The sequence below is a fragment of the Camellia sinensis genome, chromosome 9 (assembly GCF_055761805.1).
Source record: "Camellia sinensis isolate YWXY chromosome 9, ASM5576180v1, whole genome shotgun sequence".
Classification (NCBI taxonomy): domain Eukaryota; kingdom Viridiplantae; phylum Streptophyta; class Magnoliopsida; order Ericales; family Theaceae; genus Camellia; species Camellia sinensis.
In genome coordinates, this window is record NC_138969.1 from 67,175,760 (window position 1) to 67,197,866 (window position 22,107).

A 22,107-nucleotide genomic window follows, 5' to 3' on the forward strand; every position below is an offset into this window, starting at 1 on the left:
CTCTAGACAAGCATATGAGCTCTGTCTACGGAGTACATCCCCTATCTCCTCCAAATACCTATCCGGTTTAGAGGTCCATCCCCTATCTTCCCCTAAACCGCGGAGTACATCCCCTATCTCCTCCTCTACACATAACGTATATAAACACATTGGTTCTATATACAATCACACAATACAAACAATTAATGTATTCTAGCAACTGTTAAATTCCATAACACATTCCATTGATTAGTTTCAGTTTGCCTAATCAACATACATTGTCTACAACAATCACGACTATCCTCTACCGATAGCCCAAAGCAGTTATTTCTAAAACAGAAAATAAATGCACAAATGGATATTCAATCAACATTTCATTTCCTCATTTCTCATCAATTAATTATCCCAATTAATTAAACAATGTAATTAGGCCATTTTCCATAATTACCATTTCAACCCTTAGGTTCCATTTCCATCAATGATTCAACAATCATTCCATTTTTCTATGCCAAACATGCATCTAGGTTTATTATGAATGAAACCCCAACCTTTGTAAAATTACACAAAAGCCCCAAACTTTCACAAAATTACTAAACCAAGCCCAACATCTCAAAATACCAAAATTTAAAGACAAAACCCATAGAGAGGAGTAGGTTATCCCTACCTCAAATTCGGAGTCCCAAAGGAGAAGACGACAAAACCCAACGTGCTCCAAAACCCGAGATTTTCAGATTAAAATGAAGCCCTCGACGATCAACAACTTTTTTGTAAAGGCCAAAGGTGAGTAAATCACTCCTACTAGATCAAAACCTAGAGAGAAGGTAGAGTCTAGAGTGAGAGGCTCAACAATGGTGATTTTGGAAAAGTAAGAGAGAGAAGAGAAAGCAAAAAGTGATTTGGAAAGTCACAACTTCGGGTCTTTAACCCAGGTCTCCGCTCGAGCGTAAAACACCCCGCTCGAGCGGCCACTCACAGACTTACGCTCGAGCGGCCAACCTCCCGCTCGAGCGCAGAATGCACTCGCTCAGCACTTTTGCAGAAACAGACCTACGCTCGTGCTCCCAACCCTACGCTCGAGCTCACAACACTGCACAACAAGATACTGGATGGATGTATTCCCCGCTCGAGCGCCAACACCTCCGCTCGAGCGGACAGGCCAAAAATCTGGGCAACTAGTTTTGGTTTCTAAACTCAACCAACCTGTAACAAACCCGCTCAACACATCCTATAACTCAAATACAAAGTAAGAAAGGATGTAAACAAGATAATAAACAACTACCAACATCCACGGACACATGTCCGGATCGCTATACAACAAGGGTAAACCCGGGATCGCTATAAGTGTTTTGTCTCTTAGCATTGCCCTTCGATCTGTTGTTAGTTTGAAAGTTAGAAGAACTAGGCCTCTTCTTATAATTCTTTTCTTTCTCTTCTTGGGCTCTAGTGAGGCCACTCTCAACCAACAAAGCCTTATTCAACACTGCTCCAAAAGTAGGTAACTCGAAAGGAACCACCTGTTGCATAATGTTCGTTCTTAGCCCACCTTCGAACTTTCGTGCTCTGCTATCCTCGTCTACTTCAAATGCTGATGCAAATTTAGACAACTTCGTAAACTCGGCTTCATATTCTGCAACCGTCTTATTCCCTTGCTCTAACTTCGAAAATTCCCTTTGTTTTTGTAGACGAACACTCCTAGGGAAGTATTTCTCATTGAACGCATTCTTAAACCTTTCCCATGTATAGGGGTTGGCATCATGCTCGTGTATGCGTTTCTCTACTGCCACCAATCATTAGCTATCCCTTATAGCATAAACGTAGCATAGGTCACCTTCTGATCATCCGTACACTCAAAAATGGAAAATAACTTTTCCATTTCTGTCAACCATTTTTCAGCCTCCAAAGAGTCTGTGGCTCCGTCAAATGCCAAGGCTATCTTCTTAAACTCAATAATATTACAACGTGGCCTCGGTTGTGGCCCAACACCTGGCTGCATCTGTTGTTGTTGCTCCATAAGTCTAGTCAAGTTATTCCCTATGGTGGTTTGTTGTTACACCACCCCGGCCAAAGTCTGAAGCACTTGAACCATACCAATTGGATTGGGGATTGCAGCCTGTTCTTGTTGTCCCAACTCTTGCCCTTGATTTCCTCCGACTGCTTGAGAACCACTACCATTATTAGTCACATTTCCTCGCCGATTGTTATTACCAGTCCGTCAATTCGTTTGACCCTGGCGTGTATTCTTAGCCATATTTGCCAATGTCTCCTCATGTTCCATTGCAACCTATATGCATCAATACTAAAACCTTATCTCATTCTATTCTCAAGCTCCTATAAGATAAAAAATAAAATTAACATTATGCCAATTTATAAGCGTTCACAGTCCTACATCTACCCAATCTCACCACTATTCTATACTAGCCTTTAAAATTACAACCTGGCTCTGATACCACAAAATTGTCACGCCCCAAGCAACGTGACAACGCAGCACACTCATATAAGTGAGCATGCAAGGCTAAGAATCCAATCACATAACCCACAATGTAAAATACTCAAATTAAATCCTTAATTGTCATAATGCCAAAATCCATAAAAATAAATAGTTCTTATATGAAAATGTCCACCAAGTCCACTAATTTAATCCACTAACAAAACAATAATCCAAGTACTTAAATCATGGTCCTACTCTCGGCACTCCCACATGTAAAAAATCTCGCGCAGCTCTGCTCTTCAGAATCTGAAAAAAAATAAGGGTAAGCTAGATAGCTCAGTAAATAACCAACCATCACTGCTAGCTGGATCAAGTATACAAAAATAAATAAATAAATTGATAACCAATAAATATAATTTTTTCTACAGTTCAATAAATGAACAATTATTTGTAAGGTGGTTTCATAGCTAAAAATAAACAATGTACAATACATTTTAAATGAAAAGCCAACAAGATAATTCAAAGTAATTCATTGTTCAAATCGATGGTTCTATATTCAGATGGTTCAATGATTTGATTCACAAAACCCAAGTCTTAATGACAACGGTCACTTAGCCCGTGACAAAGTCTAGAACCACACATAGGCCGGTGGTAAAGCCCCAAAAGAAACTAGTTTCTGTGCCAATAAATAACCCCCATTGGCTAGGGTCCAAATCATAGTCTGACTAGAGTGATGTTCAAAATTCAAATAACACACAACTTTTAAATAAAACATTCGATATTTTCAGAATAAACATTTAGTACAATTTTCAGAATATTTTTACCAAATATTCAAATAATTTTCATAATAATATTCGATATTGTTTTATACTTGACCCATATTTTATTTTAAGAGAACATGAAGGCTATAAATAAATATTTATGATTTTAAACGATTCGATAGGAATAAAAAAAATGAACCAACAGTGATAGAGGGTTACTTACCTTCAAATAGCTAAAATAATATTTTCCAAGCTAATCTCAAATTACCAAGATCCACCTCAATTTCACAAACCTAATAAAATATTACACCGCATAAACAATTATTATGTGCACCCATCCATCTCTTCTTGTAACAACAATAAAATAAATTAACCCAACGGTCTATTAGGAACTCCCACGATTTAGCATCAAAACAAAGCCATCACGGCTTCAGAAATTCTCAATCCATATTATTGTATTGTTGTTTATATACATGTAAAAATTTGTAATTGCCTATAGTCAATTGTGTATCCCACAAATACACCACCATTAAACTTAACCCATCACATATCAATCTCAAAATATGAACCACCCAAATGGGATGCAACATACACTCTAAAATTGAGCAAAATCGAGACCCCCAACATAGACTACATCAATATATCTATTTAATCATATATGCCCATAAAAGCGTCTATTGATATATTAACACCAAAATCATAGATAAGAATACAATAAAATAAATCTTAGCTAAGTGATGAATAAAGCAAAACCACCACTCTTATGAATCCTCCCTCTTCCTTTTGGTTTAGGTCTCTCCTTTTTTTTCTTTTTTTCTTTTTTTTTTCTTTTTTTCTACTCTTCAAACTGTTGAGCAGCAGCAACCTCCAAATACCTAGCAACACTTTCACAAGGCTCCATGTTCTTTCCTTTTTTCTTTCTTTTTTTTAAAAGGGTTGAAAACCTAATTCTTAAGATTACTAAATTACCTATACAATTTATTTTAATTATTAATCTATCCAAAATAATTCATAAATAACTTGGGTTTTACAATAATAGCATGTAGGCAATTCGTATGCATAAATAAAATCACGTAGTATGTAAGTACATACGTCACATGCTTGTCTTTGTTCTGCATTCATTTTCAAAACGGCCTTGGGCCCAATATTATACAAAACGGCCTCAGGCCCAATATCACACAGAACGGCCTTAGGCCCATTATTATACAAAACGGCTTCAGACTCAATATATCAACAGATGTTTGAAGCATTAGAGGGCAGGTGGAACATCGACATGTACACCACCTCCATCGGCCTTAGGCCATGAGTCATAAATAGTTCAAATCATAGTAGGTCGATGAGACATCGACATGTCACCACCTCCCTCAGCCTTAGGGCTATCAACAAGAAGTAGTTTATATCAGAACGGCCTCACGCCCAACAATGACAAAACAGAATGACCTCGGGTCCATAAGGATACCATTGCTCAATATCACACACAAGCTTTCCAATTGTTTTCCATATGGAGACATATCCCATTCACGAATAACAGTGTGCTAACAATAACTATTAGAAGTAAATGAAACATATCACTACATTACTATTACTCACAGTGTTGTGGGGGAGCAATACTCCTTTCCTGTACGTGACCTTGAGCCCAAATCTGTACAACTCTTCTCAATTTCTTCAATCTCCTACTTGTTAAAGTCTCTTCCCTTTTCTTCCTCTCTAGCACTCTCTTTTTCTCTGGAGATATTTCTTTTTGTTATGGAAAATTACCAAGTTAAGGAATAAGGGGGTTATTTAAAGGTTGACCACAAATTAATCAATTTAATCATTACGAATCAAATTTTTACAAAAATTCATATTATGATCTAAAAATCTTGCGCATCACAATCATAAAATCAATTTCGGATTATCGCTTTTCTAAGGCTTTCAATTCCTAAGCCAAACGTCACAATTGTAACAGATTTTTCACACAATTGACAGATATAAATCCACGGTCATATAATTCACACAATTAAGCTTAATTTTACTTGGAATTTCACATTAAGCATACAATTACTCATATAATAAGAGGCTGAAGCATACTTGGATCGGGTTATTACATCCAATTTCATAAGAAAGCATATTTAATCTGTTTTAAGCTTCTTGTTGAAATTGGGTAATTAAGCGAAACAATTACACTCATATTGCATCAATGAAATTACATAACATCAAATAAAACCATACTTTATAGATTACATTGTAGAGCATAAACATGAAACAAGATGAATAGAAAAAACATATTTAATCGAAATATGAAAACAAGAAATCAAACCAAATTTTGTGTGGTACTACATTGTCCTTAAAACAGATTAGCCACCTCACCATGGGTGTTCGAGGAACGTCAACTCCTTTCTTTCAGGATAAGATGGCTTAAACCGGCTAACGCAGAAGCACCTTCTGTTAGCTTGGCGAACTGACAATGGCAGCATTCTCTCTCACATAGGAATAATATTATACTAGTAAGCAAACTGACTATATGACGGGAAGCAAAAAACATGTGTACCAAACCAACGGGAGATGGGTCTATTCTTATACACAATGGGTGAGAGAAGAGGAGTCTCTAACCATCAAGGCTAGCCACTAATGGAGGCCATTACTCTTGCAAACTGCTGGAGTAATGCACAAAACTGACGGGAATTCAAAGTGTGAGTTACACACAATGTACACATTTCTGCAACAGACTTCGGCCTGCAATAGACCTAGCCCAAAAAGAATAAGTTGGTGGACCACTAATCCGGCCCAGCCTAAGACCCACGGACCACAGACCCGGAGCCGGTCCAGTCCGGGAGGGCAGGCGGGTGGCGCGCGCGTGTGGCAATTTTGTCATAACTAACTTGGACCATAGTCTTGGCACAAGCCCATCCTTGAAGCATCCATGCCTCCCTTACTTCGAAAAATTTGGATTTCCCAAAGGACTTATGCCCTTCTCATAATCTTGAGGCTTAAATACCCATCAAAACTTTCCTCCACAATCAATGTGAGATTGTTAGTTATACACAATTCCTAAAACCTCATTCATGAGGCCATCTTTATGAGGCAATTTCTCATTCAATTCTCAATGATTTTTGGTCATTCTTTATGTGGTGTAAAGATCTTGTTACAAAGAATCTAAACCCATTTAATCTCATCTCAACTAATAGTTGGGACCTATTTTAATTTCACATTAAAGTTTGCCAAAACTCATTTTCTCCAACAAAATCACCACTCTTTCAATATGCACATCAATACAATAATATTTTGTTGGTTGGATATCATTTATATTTTTTTCGTTAGTTGTTTGGATGAACGAAAAAATTAATATTGTCACACATTTTACATTAAAATATATATTTTACTTTGTCGGACTGACCTTGAGACAAGGTCAGCAAGCTTTCTGTCTTGGGCCCTCAAAATTTTCATTGAAAATAAGTCCCCAAATGTTCCAGCCCTAACAGCATAGCTTAAGCTTAGGCCCTCTTTCCAGCCTTACAACTTAGGCCCAGAGATGAAGACCCCAAGTCCAAAAGGGAAACTGAAGGGCCCAAACAAATATTCCAAGCGCTTACAGTGTAATTTCTATACCTTAATTTTAGATTTTGATTTTTGCCATAATTTCTATTCCCTTCCTCTTTGGTAACTTCATATCTGGAACATAGCCAGTGACTTGATCAACGAGGTGGTTTGTTTATAGATGGAGTAAGATTGTTTACTTTGGTGTGTGCCACTAATAAAAAAAAATCTATTTAATACTTCTGTAAATTAATTTCAATAAATTTCTTGATTTATAATTTATCTTATTTGAAATATTGCATTATAATATAAAATTATTAATTTCTATTTAAGTTATACTGTCTTTGATATTAAAGGTTAAGATTTTGTGACAAATTTTTATTTATTTTTATCTTTTATAGTTATTGTAATGAATTTATTTGTATCTTAACTTAAGTAAATTTTAAATTTTAGTATATAATTTTCATAATTATATAAACAGAAAAAGTGCTAACAAATAAAAAAATTGTGGATATTTATCCTTTTATTCAATTTTTGTTTTGGGTGTGAATATGTATCAAGGGGAAAATCCTATATGCACCCTACCACAAAAATATGTAATTTATCACAAAATTCCGTACTATCAACCATAAAATATATAATCTTGCCACAAACTGGGGTTACAAAATGTCTAAAATTTTATAGTTGATATTGCAAAAGTATATGGCTTGATTACGACATTTTTTTGTTATGTCAATTTGTGATGAGGTTATACATTTTGTAGTTAATGTTACGAATTTTGTGATTGATATCCCAACTTTACAGGTGCACACCATAACATTTCCCGTATAAAGATCTTAATCTTAGAAGTTCGCCTAGGCGCCGACTAACTCAAGGCCGACCCTGTACCTTGTGTATCTTTGTGTTTTTATACTATTTGTTTTAGTTTTGATCTCTTTAGCATTTACTAACGCCTTGTTTGGTTGGGGATTTGGGAAGGGATTTGAAAAAGAAAAAGGAAAATGTGTATGAAATTAGGTAAAATGTAAATATATTTTATTCACATTTTACGTATATTTTTTCTTTTCCTTTCTAAACCTCTTTTCAAATTTTCCAACCCAATACAACGTAAAAGAGATGTCTGTGTATTTATGAAACTATGGGACTTTGTATTCTCTCTAAACTTGAGGTCAGTGTAATTTACCCTATTGTAAAAGAAAACGCTAGTAAGAGCATCAACAACAGATTAGCTAACAGCTCTTTTCAACTACTTTAGAGAGTATCAAGCAACAAAAGAGGCTCCAACAGCCTTGGTAGAGGCTTGTTACTTTGACAAAATGCTAGAGTCACTCGTTGAAGTTGATAGCTAATCCATTTTGGGGTACATTAGACCAATAATCATTACATTTTCATTTTTCTGTCATTTTAATTCTTATAATTTTAATTGATTTGATTTTGACTCTAAAATCTTGACTGTCTTAAATTGGTTTAATTAACTTCAATTGTTAGTATTTTTTTTTTTTTTTTTTTTTTATGGCAAATGCACACACATATACGGCATATGTCATACTTTAAGAAATAAAATTATAAACTCAATCAATTCAATGATTTAACCTTAACCAACTCAGTAATCATTTTTTTTATCAAAAATCTTAACAGTATTATCAATTAGATTAAAATGACGTAAAATTTAAAATTAAGAGTAAAATTTAAATTGATTAGAAGTATAAAAATCAAAATGACATAAGAGTAAATTGTAAAGACTGATGTAATTTGCCCTTCATTTTTTTATTAGTCTTGACTCTCTCTCTCTCTCTCTCAATCAAGCTTTGTTCTGCACTTGTAGTGTTTCAAAATTAAATAAATAAAAAGAATAATATTTTAAGGGTTTGTGGTTAAAGTACAGAGTATTTTAGCTGAAGATGCTGAACAACAAGAATAGGTCTAATGTTAATTGATCAAAGTTACATTATCAAATTATGTTAATTGAACAAAGTTATGCTAAAATTAAGTTAATTGAACAAAGTTAAATGTTTTGCAAGACTTCACTAATTTGCATTATGGGTATTTTTATAGAGCTTTTCCATTATTTTAAAAGGTTTAATTAAGTTCTTATTCCACGAAAATTTCAGTCTGTACTTCCATTTAAGTGGTGTTTGGAAAAAAAAATTTCCCACATTTTTCTTCATTGTTCTTTTACTTCTACATCCCTCTTTAAATCGAAAATCCAAACAGAACATTATTGATTTGGCCATATATCTGCTACTAAATAAAAGGTAACATATAAATCTTCAATAGCCTAAAGAATTTGACTCAGGTTGAGTTTAAGAATAAAGCAAATAGTTGAGATGGGTTTGAAACTTTTCAATGTTCCAAGAGCCTTACATGCTTTGTTTTTGTTTTTGGTTTTGGTTTTTTGTTTTTAAATAAATAAAATAAAGGATAAATTATAATTTCATCCCTTGAGATTTAGTAAAAATACAAATTTTTCCTTCACATTTAAGAAATTACATCTCACATTTTGAGGTTTTTAATCATATAACAAATGACTCCCTCCATTAATCAACATCAAGTTAATAGAGTGTATGACCTAAGTAACAAATTTTTTTTTTTCAAAAATATCGATATAAGCCTTTATAAAATAAAACATTTTTATTTTATTTTTCCTATTTTATCTTTCTTATTCTTCATTTTTTCTCCACTAGTAACACCACTTTACCCAGCCATCTTACTACTCTCAATCAGCATCACCGTCATTATTGTCTACAAGCATTTGGTGTACTAACAATGAGAGTCGGAGAATATCATGGTAGCGTAAAGAGAGGGATTTGGTGGTGTATGGATGAAAATGATAGTAAACCTCGGGGCATATTTGTAATTAAACTTAAAAATAAATTAAGCTGGACAGTTATTTCCATCCAATAATTCAAATTAGTTTTATGTTTGCTGATGGTTGACTGATCCTCTTTAAATACTTCATATATACAATATAGGTTCTTTTTGGGAACTATGTCAAACTGATTAATACATTGTTTGAAGACCATATATATCTAAAGATTTGTATAATTGAAAGATCATGAAATATATGTATATAAACAATCTATAGGTTAGTCGAGATAATATTGACATCTTGGGCTTAAAATAAATAAATAAAGCTTCCTCTTTATCTTCTTTTCTTTTCTCAAACTCCTTTTTCTAGAGAAGTTGTTAACTAATCCCCATGGTTCTCAAGAGTTGACAAAATAAATAATATTAATTCATTTTTTACATTTTACATTAGAAACTATTCAGGAAAGGTCTTTCTACATCGAAATTAATATCCAATATATAAAACATATTGTATTAGTAAGAGAGGTTTTTCATATAATTCTTCTTATTAAAATATATGAATTTTGTTGTATCATTTATAATTGATTCATATTAAGTAGTTTTGAAATATTTGGAGCATTTTGATTGAAGAACAACAAAATGGAAAATAATTGCAAAGTCTGACATTGGGAATTTAAAAAAAAAAAAAACAAGCCAACTATTAAACTCATTGTTATGCAGTGACCAACAATAGATTTTGGATAAAGAGCCGTGATCCATACACCCAGTGGGAGTCGCGCCCCCAGTGACGTGGCGCGTCTCTACTGGCTGAAAACTTAAAAAAAAAAAAAAAAAAACAGTTTTTTTTTTTGGACCAATCCGGGGCCGACACCTCACTGGGGGTCGACCCCCAGTGGGGGTATGAAGCTTTTTTCTTTGGATAAATTCCCTAATTAGTTTAAGTCTCCATTTTGGAAATTTACTATATTTTAGATAATTATGTTTTATTCCGTTTTCAACATCTCATTTGTTTTGGCATGCTCTTTTATTTTTTATTTTTTATTTTTTATTAAAGGTTTATAGTGTGTCTATCAAATTTGGGTTTCATAAAAAAATTGATTTATTTATTATTTATTTCATGTCAAGCAAGGAAATTGGGTAGTTAATTATTTCCTGATTGTGATATGAGTTCACTTTTATTATAAATATCTTTGTAAGTCTTTAGGATCTTCAATTTTATCTTATTGCTCAACTTATATACTTACTTGCATCAATAATTTAGTTCCATTGGGAGCTATTCAGTGCAGCTTATATGAGTTACTTATAACTTATTTTATTTTGAAAATTTGTACAAGATTATTTGGTGTTGATTATTTAAAAATTGAGCAAGAGTATTTTTCACTTTTACTTTTTGATTATCAATTTTTAATTTACAAAAAATTGTACCAATCATGCCCATGCTCTAATGACGTGAAGATTTTAAACTGACCCCTCAACCATTATAATTTAAAATTCAAATGGTATAACCCAATGACGTTCTTATAATGTCAAATGCACGCATGGTTGCATGCCTTTGTTTCATAACTATTTCTTTCAAGTTGTCATCTTCTCTTGTTTTCAAATATATATTTATTATCCCCCTTGTGATTGGGATTTCATACTTTCCAATTTATTATTAACATGTGTGTTATAATAGCAACAAAATAATCACTTTTTATTTATTTATTTTTTCATCTTTAGCTATACAATATCCTCTAGTGCCAAAAAAAAGTTTAGTGGAAGGTAGTTACTCATTGAAAGTGGGGTTTATGCCTCGTTTGGGAATAGGTTAATTTAGTAACTTTTTAGCTATTTGGCTAAAATATAAGTTAAAAAAAATTAATATGTTTGGGATGACTTTTTGGTTTTTTAGGAAAAGATGTGCAAAAAATAGAGAGAAAAGAGAATCTTTGACTTTTTGGTATGGGTTATTGACTTTTTGACTTTTTGAGTAACTTTTTTACTAAACCGGCCTGTTGCCAAACGAGGCCTTAATAGCCATAGATGTAGATTATTGTTAGCATTACAAATACGTCGAGCTGAGCGTGCTTTATTGAGTTTGAACTCGGCTCGTTTGCTTATCGAGCTCGATAACTAATTGGGATCAAGTTTGGCTCGTTAATATTAATGAAACTCGAGCTTGGCTTGACTCGACTCAATAAGATTTTTTTATTAATTATATTATTTAATACATAAATAACGTATTTATGCTATTATATATATTATTTAATATATAAATAATATATGTATTACATAATTTAAATACAAATAAACGAGCCGAGTTTATTCGAGTTCGAACTCGATTCGTTTACTAAATGAGTCTAATATTCGAGCTTAAGTTCAACTTATTATTAAACGAGCTGAACCGAGCCAATTTGCAAACATCTCGGTTCATTTGCAACCCCATTTATTGTTGGTCGGTGATGCCACGTCATCAGTATACCACTAAAATTTTACTTAGGCCTCTTTTGGAAAATATTAAAATAATCATCTTATTGGCTTATTTAGGCCACGTGTCTTTTTGTAATAAGCAAAAAAATCAGCTTATAAGTCACACCCAAAACAATCCCTAGTGCATAATAGAGAAAGGTACCCAATTATTATTGGGTAAATTACATTCACTTCTTATGAGAGTTGAAAAAAATACAGTTAGCCCAACACTTTAAACATGGTTATACTGATCTCTTTTGAAATTTTAATTCATATAATAATTAAGTCATTTTTTTATTAATAATTTATTAATCGTATTGTATGAATTAAAAAAATATTATTTTTTTAAAAACTAAAATATATGTATATATATATATATATTTTATTTATTTATTTATTTTAGTATTTAACCACCATCTACATTGGTATGAGTTTGACATTTATTGTAGTCCTAATAGTTAGGTTTTTTTTTTTTTTTTTGAAATTGGAAATGAATTTTTTCTACTCTTAACCCAATCTCCGGGGTGGAAAATGTAACACAGGGATTGATCTAGCCGCAAAACTCAAAGCATCAAGTAACTATCAAAGAGGCAAACTCTGTTACTCCAACATTCAAAAGATCAACTACCACCATCACATAATCTCTTCTACCTAATCTCCCTTGATCTACTATCCATCGGGTGAAAGGAAGAAAATTTGGGACTAAGGGCCAAAGGGTTTAATTTGGTATAAGAATTTAGTCTTGTAGGAAAATTATTGGATAAGTTCAATTTACTATATGATATGAGAATGTACTTACATAATAATAAAAAAAAACGCATAGTTATCTTATTATTTGATAAGTAGAGATTATATGTTTTTCTACATGAATCGAGTTGTCTTTTTTCAAATAACAAGTGAAAAAGTCAAAAATTATATTTGAAAAAACTCCAACCATAATGCTGAAAATCTATGTAACATTTGACATTACCTAGCTTAGGTTGATTTTGACATGTGAGAAATGCGATTACAAATTTAATTTTTTTTCTATTTGTTTAATATTTGATAGGAGGGTCTTTTGGGAACAATGGTAAAAAGTCAATTTTTTGGCTTTTTTAGCTTTGTTACCCAAAAAAGTCAGTTTTTTGTCAAAAAAGTTACCAAAAAAGTTAAAAAACTAAAAAATCAACTTTTTATCAATTTTCCAAAACACCATAAAGTGTTTTTTTTTTTTTTTTTTTCTGCAAAACATTAAAAAACTAAATCGGACAAATTGCTATTAAAAAATCAACTTTTTATCAACTTTCCAAAACACCATAAAGTGTCTTTTTTTTTTTAAATGTCATAATTTGAAAATGTTAATTTGTCACTTAAACATTAAATTTTTTTTTTTTTTTTGGCAACACCAAATTTAAAATTTTAATTAGAGATGTTATTGTAAACCTAAATATTTTTTTTTTTTGATAAATTACACTAACCTCCCATGAAATTTAGAGAAAATGCATTATGACCCACAATTTTGTATTAATTACATCGATTTCTCTTTTAATAAGATTAAAAAGATTGAAACTAATTCAAATAGTGTGAAGACACAATGATAAATAAGGTGAAATATATATTTTAACATAAAAGAAATGATAACATTATTTTCCCATTAATGGGACTAACAAGAGTCCGGATTTGTTAAAGTGGAAGATCTCAACTTCGCGATGAAATTGACCCTTTATCAAACTAATTTGGACTTACTTTGGTGATCTAAACTGTTCATATACAACCAACTAAAAAAATTATTCATGCAAAAAATCAATTTGATTCAACATCGATTATCATACAATTAGAAAAATTTTATCTACACAGCCCACATATTTTTAAGAATAGACCAACTATTTATTATAATATATATATGATTTGATCTTGTTATTACTTAAGTCTGATCAACTTAATTTTTTGCATGCATGTTCTTCTCGATTTGTCATATGAGATGAATGGTTCAACTCATCGACATGAGTACAAATTAGTCTCATAATAATTGTCTGTGAAGTTGAGATTTTCAATTTTAACAAATCTAGACTCGATCAACAAATTTATGATTAAAAGAGAGTTAAATGTTATATGAGTTAAAAAACAAAAAAAAAAAGAATTCTAATATAATATGTTAAACTTGTAATATTTACTGTATTTTTTTTTTCCAGAAATTTCAAGAGAGATCTTTATATTTATTTATTTATTTATTTATTTTTTAAATCTCAAAGAGAAATGTGAAAGCAAATTTCAAAAACTTATATAAAAAGCCGGCTGCCGGAAGATAGTGACCCTCATGAAAGACATTATTATTGTTCCAAATTCCAATCACACCTAAAGAAGACTAATTATGTAGGCTCTTGCCCATGTCACTTCCCCTAACTTTCCATTTGACAAACCCTAAATATTTTTTAAATGTAGTCTCTTCTAGCCGGTGGAAATTATGGTCCTACATCATATAAATTAATGCAATCATACATTATATAATAATCAAACTAATTGACTCATAAATGTATATCCTACATGGTTGTATGTGGGGACAAAGCTACATACATGTTTCCCTATGGACTCTGGAGCTCACTCACAAGTCACCTCCACAACACATTAATTAATAAGTGCCCTTTCATGTGGATAATATTTTTACTTTCGTTGTCTGCTTGTTTAACCAGGCCATATGGCGTACATAATTCAATACTTTAATAAAAAATGCATTGTCCCTAAAAATAAAAATATTTATAAAAAGATTTACATTGAATACGAATTCTATCACACTAGTTTTAAATTGGACACTCAGGTTAGAGATGTATTTTTCAAATTTTTGAGTCATTAGGACATTGATCTGTCTAAAAAGATATTTATATGTCTAAAGTTTACAGATCTATCTACATGTCCAAACGTCACATATCTATCCAAATGTTATATATTTGTTTATGTGTCACCTATCTATTCAATGTCACATATTTGTCCACCTCGCTGCCAGCCTTCGTTGCCAATTGCTGTCCATCGACTACTAGTGACTTTCTGATGACTTCTCTAATCAATTTTTTGATGACTTTTCCGGTAATTTTTTAACGTGTGTTCTTATTATCAAAATAGATTAAATTTTAAACTAAATAACTTGACTTATTAGTGTGGACTTTTCAAATTAACCTTTTTAAATTCTGAGCACTATTTTAAAATACATAAGAGTAATTTCACTAGTCGTTGCTAAAATAACAATGTGAAATTAATAATTTAAATTTGGAAAATATTGCTCTACTGATACAAATTTCATATTTTTTTTGGTCGGTGGAAGAGCCAACTAAGGATCGAATGGTTTTTCACCGCCGTTGTTAATAAATGCCATTAATTCTACAGTGTGCCTTTGTTAATTAATGCCATTAATTTCGAAAATTATTTTATTTTTTATGAAAAATTCTACAGTGTGCAATACATACCATATGTAATTCTACCATAAAATTACATAAATTTTTATGAACTTATCTAATAAAAATGTGTAAATTGAACACAAATAAATTCATAAAATCACATAAATTTTTTTGAACTTACGCGAATTCGTTTTCAACTTATATATTTTTGTGAAATAACTTATATAAAATTCATAAAAATGTACATAATTTTATGCATTGCACATCGGAGCATTTTCTTTTTTATAAGTTAGATATTTCACATTCAAATTATATTGAAATCATAAGTTTAGAATACTTTCATGGATGAACTGAATTGATACAAACAATATTGCAATAAAGTTTGATATTTAATATAAGGTTTGTTGATGTCATTTTTTAATAACTGGACAAATTGCTAGGGAAGGATTTTTTGTTTAGTAATGTTAAAATGTTTATCTTTTTACAATGTTTAGTAATGTCATCATGTACAGTGTGATATTGTATTAAGGGAAATAACAATTCAGTATGAATTTGAAAAAACAATTTTTAAATAAGTGGTAAAAAATTATGAACGTTAATAATAAAGTATTAAAAATTTTCATGAAATTGTAATTATTTTTAAAAGATGCCGCCACTAAGATGTTATTTTCCCTTGTATTAATAACATACACAAGTGATGAAATCCATTCAATAACTAGTTCTGACAAATGAGATGGTAAATAAAAAAAAATAATAATAATTTGGATTTTTCAAGTTAAAATTTGAACTTGTAAGAGCTTGAGGAGTTCATGGAAAGCCTATTATGATTCTGTTTCGATAATTTGAACCGCTCATTTTGTAAATCTCTCCATCTATATTATCCATAAAAATAATTACTTTGATCTGCTGCCTCCACATTTGCATTCCCCATTTACCGTTGCATGGTCCTCACAAAATTTTTTTACGACGACTTATGGCTGTCACAAAAAATAATTTTTTTAATTGTGAATCGTAATATTTTTATATTTGTCTTAAAAAATAAATGATTTATTTTTAAAAATCTACTTGACATTTATTTTTTTGTGCAACAAACATGATAAAGTATTATGTTTATCAAATTGATCTATTTTTTTTTTTAAAAATAATATATATTAAAAATCTTACAAAATAAATAATTCAAATTATTAAAATAAAATCTGTGTGAGTCCACGAGCTTTAAAATTCTCTCAATTTGCATTGTGTTTGGTTTATTTTCGGAATTCATTTTTTTTAAAATTGAGTTTTTTATTTTTCGTATTTTTTTTTTGTTTTTAGTGAATATTTTTCAAATTTTAAGCAAATTTTTTTTTTAAAAAAAAAATAGATACACCTTACTTAGATGTATCTAAAAAGTAAAATAATTTTCAAAAAATATTTAAAAAATCAATAAATACACAAAAATATAAAAATGTATTGAATTTTCGTATTTTTTTTTATATTCTTGGTATTTAGTAAATTTTTTAAAGATTTCTCTTACTTTAATTGTATTTAAGTTAGGTATATCTAAATATTAAAAAAAATTGTTTTAAATATTTAATAAAATCAGTGAAAAAAAAAACAAAAAATTTTAATTTTTTAAAAAGTGAAACTAAAAAATGGTAATTGTATATTTAAAGTGCTCAAATATTCCTATTGGCTAGTTAACCTGATCCATGCACAGACTTCAAGGAACCTGCCGTAGTTGAATTTTTAAATGGCAATAATAATGTATATTCACTAAACACCATTACAACATATCATTAGGCTCTCTCGCTCTCTCATCAAATTATATTTTAAATTACAGCCTTTGATTCCAAAAAAAACAATCATGATTCTTTAGTTTGTTTATTAAGATATGTTGGTAAACAATAATGCTTTAATTAATGTGTCACTTTTACATTAGTCACTTAGGGATTAGTCGAGGTACGCGCAAGCTGATCGAGACAACTTGAGTTATCAAAAAAAAAAAAAAAAACTTTTACATTAGTCACAATATGTATGGTTAAACTCATTTAATCAATGAATTATGATAAACAAAATAATAAATTAAGTATAATATATAAATATAATTATTATAAGCGTTCCCGTTGACAAATAAATAAATGTAGATATATGTATATGGTGTTGTCAATTTGGTCCCACTTGCTCCTCCCAAATTATTTTGAAAAGCAACGGTTCAACTGGGGGTTAAAATGTTCAGTATCAATCTCCATCACCTTGGATCCAAACAGTCCTAGTATCATCCTCCTCTCCTTCCAAGCAGGCAAATTATGTCTTCTTTTATTTGCCAAAATTAGCGATTCTACTACTACTACTACTACACTTATCCATATGATGCTAGCTAGCCCAGTTGTTCAATTCCATTATTATCTACCAAACACAAGGACATGTTTACAAAATTTATGCCAACTAATGTACTCAGTAAGATAAATGGTGCTGAATATTTGAGGGTTTTTTTTTATTTTATTTTTTTTATTTAAATTTTTAAAATTTTTGTTGTGTGCCGAGTTATTTGGTGTTGAAAAAAATTAATTATTTAGGAAATTGAAGGAGATGTGCTTTTAACTTATACTATCAATTTTTAACTTATAATAAATTACACCAAGCAAGCTCAATGTGCTTTTGAAATGAAATTTTTGTATGATAAAATATACATCGTAAATAAATTTGAACAATATATTAACAGTAATATTATAAACTTAGATTTAATTACTCAAAAATTATACAGAATTGTCATATTATGATTCAGATTTATTCTATATATGAACCCTACACAAATTTAATCTCAACCATATAACTCTTATTTAGGGTACATTCGGGATTTGTAATTGGATTCATACGAAAAATTATATACATACATAATTTAAGACAAGAATAATGTGACTAGTATTCTTGCAATTATATATGAACCAAATGCCACATTTATTTGGCAGATTAGGTTGAATGAGATTGTTAGTGAGGAGATGGTTAATAAAGAGATTATTAATGTGAGAATTGTTAGTGAGAAGATTAAGTAAAAATGTGTTTGTTTTAATGACAGTAGGAGAGATGATTAGTAATGAGATTGTTAAATTATTTTTACATAAAATAAAAATAAAATGTTTCTATATTAAAAAAAAATCTAAAACAAAATATTTGAAAAAAAATTACAAATAACAAATTGCACTTGGGTTAAAAAAAAAAGAAAAGTAAAGTGCATCTTAATCCCCCCCCCCCCCCCACTATTTTTTCAATTCCAGTCCATATGAGGGCAACTTAATCCTGTTGAGGTGTGGGAGTAATTCTCCACCTGGAGTAGCAATCCCTCTCCACAAGGAACAAACAAGCTGTAATGGGACCTACCTCCTTACTATTCCAATCCCACCTCATAATCTGCAAAACAAACCTGACCAAAGTGATGAATATTTTGACTACTAATAAATGACTATAAATGAAATATATCATTTGTGTATGAGTTTTATGTATGTATATTCTATGAATAATGCTACATGTATTAATTAGTATACTAACTAGTGTATCAATTGATGATGCGATATAATTTAAATTTTTTTTGATATTTGTAATATAATTAATTAGTGTTGTTAATAATAATGTCATAACTAGTGTTGATGACTAGTTAGTACACTAATTGGTACATGTAATACCACCGATATTCTATTTATATAATATCATTCTTTTTCATATATTAAATATTTTTCATATTTTTAATCAATTTTGTCTAAGTAACATTTAGGGTTTGTTTAGGATGTGGATTAATTTTTTTTGATTATTTTAGCTTGAGCTTAAAAAGTTTCATTAGGGATGAACTTTTTTCATTTTTTTTTTAATTTTTATGAGAAACAATAAAATAATTATAATTTAAATAATATTTTATTTTATTAATTTTTTAATTTATTTTAATTTTTTATAACCATTTTACCCACGTAATCTCTTCCCAACTGAGTGCTCAATCATCTACCAAACATTAGTCGCACATGCACCGCTTCATCACCATATGACACATGGTCCATTACACCTATTCATTTCCCTATAAATATTGCTCTTCAGAATCACTCTTCTCATAATTTCAAATTTCCTCTCTCTCTCTCTCTCTCTCATCCTAAGCATTTCTTAAAGAAATGGCTCTTATGAGTAGGCCATATGCTTACTCAAAGATGGAAAGAGAAGACCCAGAAGAGATAAAGCATAGAAGAGCACAGTTCTTGATCTACAAAGCACTAGAGAAAGTGGATTCTCAGAGAAGACCATCATGGTTGAGAGTTAGAATCTGCAAACTGAAGATTAAGATTGGGAAGAGATTGAAGAGGTTAAGGAAAAGCATGTTGTTAAGCATGTCTAGAGCTAAGAATGGTGTTTGCAAACAAGTTATTTGTCAATGGAAAACATGGAAGCGCTTGTTCCGCAGTGGTGGACAGGCCATGGTCAATCTTCCTCCTGTGTTTGCTTGAGAAATTTTCTCTCTTGTTTTCAGTTTTTGTTTGTTTGCCAAGAAAAAAGAAACAAGAATGTTACCAAAAGGGTATTTCAATTTAGTCATGAGATTGATTCCCTTGTTTAATCATACTTTCATGCCAATGGTTTGTTGTTGTCTGACCTTGTAATTTGCTCTGCAATTATTCTTCTGCAAATCTGGGTTTTATTTATTTATTTATTTTTATTTATCAAAATTTTGTGCTAGAACTTGTTTGGTAACATCACTTTTTAACCTAAAAATCAAAAAATCACTAATAAAAAAATTCAAAAGCCAACAACTCATACCAAAAAATTAAATATTCTATTTTTTTTTTACTTTTTATACATCTTTTCATAAAAAATCAAAAAATATCTCAAACACATTAATTTTTTTTACATCATATTTTAATAAAAAAATAATTTATAAAGCCGGTTCCTAAACAAGGCTATAAAGCATTAGGAAACAACAATATTACATATACTCAAATTTTTTAATCATAATTATCAATCAATTCATTCAAATTTAGGGATTGTTTGGATTGTCCTAAATAAGTGTACTTTTTGTTTTTTTAGACTAAAAAGTTGAGGTTGAAAATATGAATGCTTGGATTAATTTTTTGACTTTTTATGAAAAAATGTGTATTAAAAAATTGTATAAATTAATGTGTAGGGAAAAATCAGTATTGGGAGTTGTGCAGCCTTAATTGTTAATTTTTAATAAATAGTGATAACTTTTTAACTTTTTGAACAACTTTTTAATTTTTTGACTTTTTTAAAACTTTTTAAACTTGGCCTTATTATAAATGGATGTTATACTCACTACATTTAATCTTAACCATACACTTGGGAAATACAAAGTCACAAGTGTTTTAGTTGAATTTATTGTCAATTTGACACTTGTGATAAGATTTGAACATATGACCTCCATCCAAATAAGATGCAAAAGTTTTGATCAATTAGATTAGAACTGATCAATCATCCTTTGAAAGAGCTAAGCTTTGCACAATTTGGGGGATGAGCTGGTGTATGTATGTCAGAGAGAACATGGTTTACAAGTTTATCGGGAAAGATTATATGTATGCTTTCTGGAGGCCTTGATTTTCTATTTTTAATCTTTTTATTTCTTATAGTAAAAGATTCATAATTATTAAGTTATATCTTAAAACTTTTATACTTAAAAGAGATTTTAAATAATTATCAGTGTTTTAAAATTACATAGAAAGCTTTGGAGCAGAGAATCTTTAGTCTTTTTTGCAATATATGTATACATGGTAATTATTCAATAGGTCTTATTTGGTAACTTTTAATTCTAATAAAAAAATTAAAAAATGATTATAAATTGTCATATTAATTTTTTTTTTTTGTTTTATGCATATTTTTTTATATAAAAAGTCAAAAATTATTAAAATAATATTCTCAAACGAGACTTTAGAGCACCATAGAACATTTTTTCTAGAAGCACTTGATTCTATGTTTTTAATTCATTTGTCTTCTATCATAAAACGCTTATAATTATTGAATTATGTTTTAATTTTTTGTATTTAAAATGATTAAATGATTATTAGAATTTTGAGATAGAAAGATATAATGATTTTGAAAAAAAGGAATATTCATGGTCCTTTTGACAATATATGATATATAAAGTAATTATTCAGTAATTTCAAAACACATGTGAGATTATTTATGTGGTGTTCCAAATCAATCATGTAATGAAAATTTTTACCAAATCAATTATGTAATAATTTTTTTTATAAGTATCCTATTTGAGAGTATCAAATGAGTAATGTTTCATGATATTTTAAAAATATCTAATAATTTTTTAAGATATATTTATTGGTATATATATTTAGAGGTGTCTAGATGGTGCCCTTTCAGCCAGCTAGAGAATTGAAGGTTAGGCAGAATGCCAACTCTACTGAAAAGAACATGAGCATGCTTAGCATGTTTGCAACAAAAAGCTTCCATTTAGGTCTCCCCATGTTGATCCCCACCCCAAAGAAAGAAATGAAAAAAAATAAAATGATCAGCCTACATTTTTGACAAGCAGGTACTAATTTATTATTATTATTATTATTATTATTATTATTATTATTATTATATGCTGAGCAACATTAATACAAGTTGGAGTGTAATTTGGACGGGCTCAACTCGAGTAATCCAAACTCAGTCCGAATTTTTTTAGGCCTTGGACAAAATATTTTCAAATTCGGTACGGATTTGGGCAACAATTCAAAAGCCAGAATTAAATTTGGACGGATTTGGACAAAGACATTAAACAACCCAAGCAACCCGAAATCCGAATTATACATAGATAGATATATAAAAATAT

General features: G+C 30.2%; 1 protein-coding gene across 1 annotated transcript; it reads left to right on the forward strand.

Moving 5' to 3' along the window:
- The first annotated feature begins 19,444 nt into the window (after positions 1-19,444).
- Positions 19,445-19,774, forward strand: LOC114269458 (uncharacterized). Its single transcript, XM_028210776.2, has one exon. It carries the CDS (start codon positions 19,445-19,447, stop codon positions 19,772-19,774), a length of 330 nt encoding a protein of 109 aa, XP_028066577.2.
- The last annotated feature ends 2,333 nt before the right edge of the window (positions 19,775-22,107 follow it).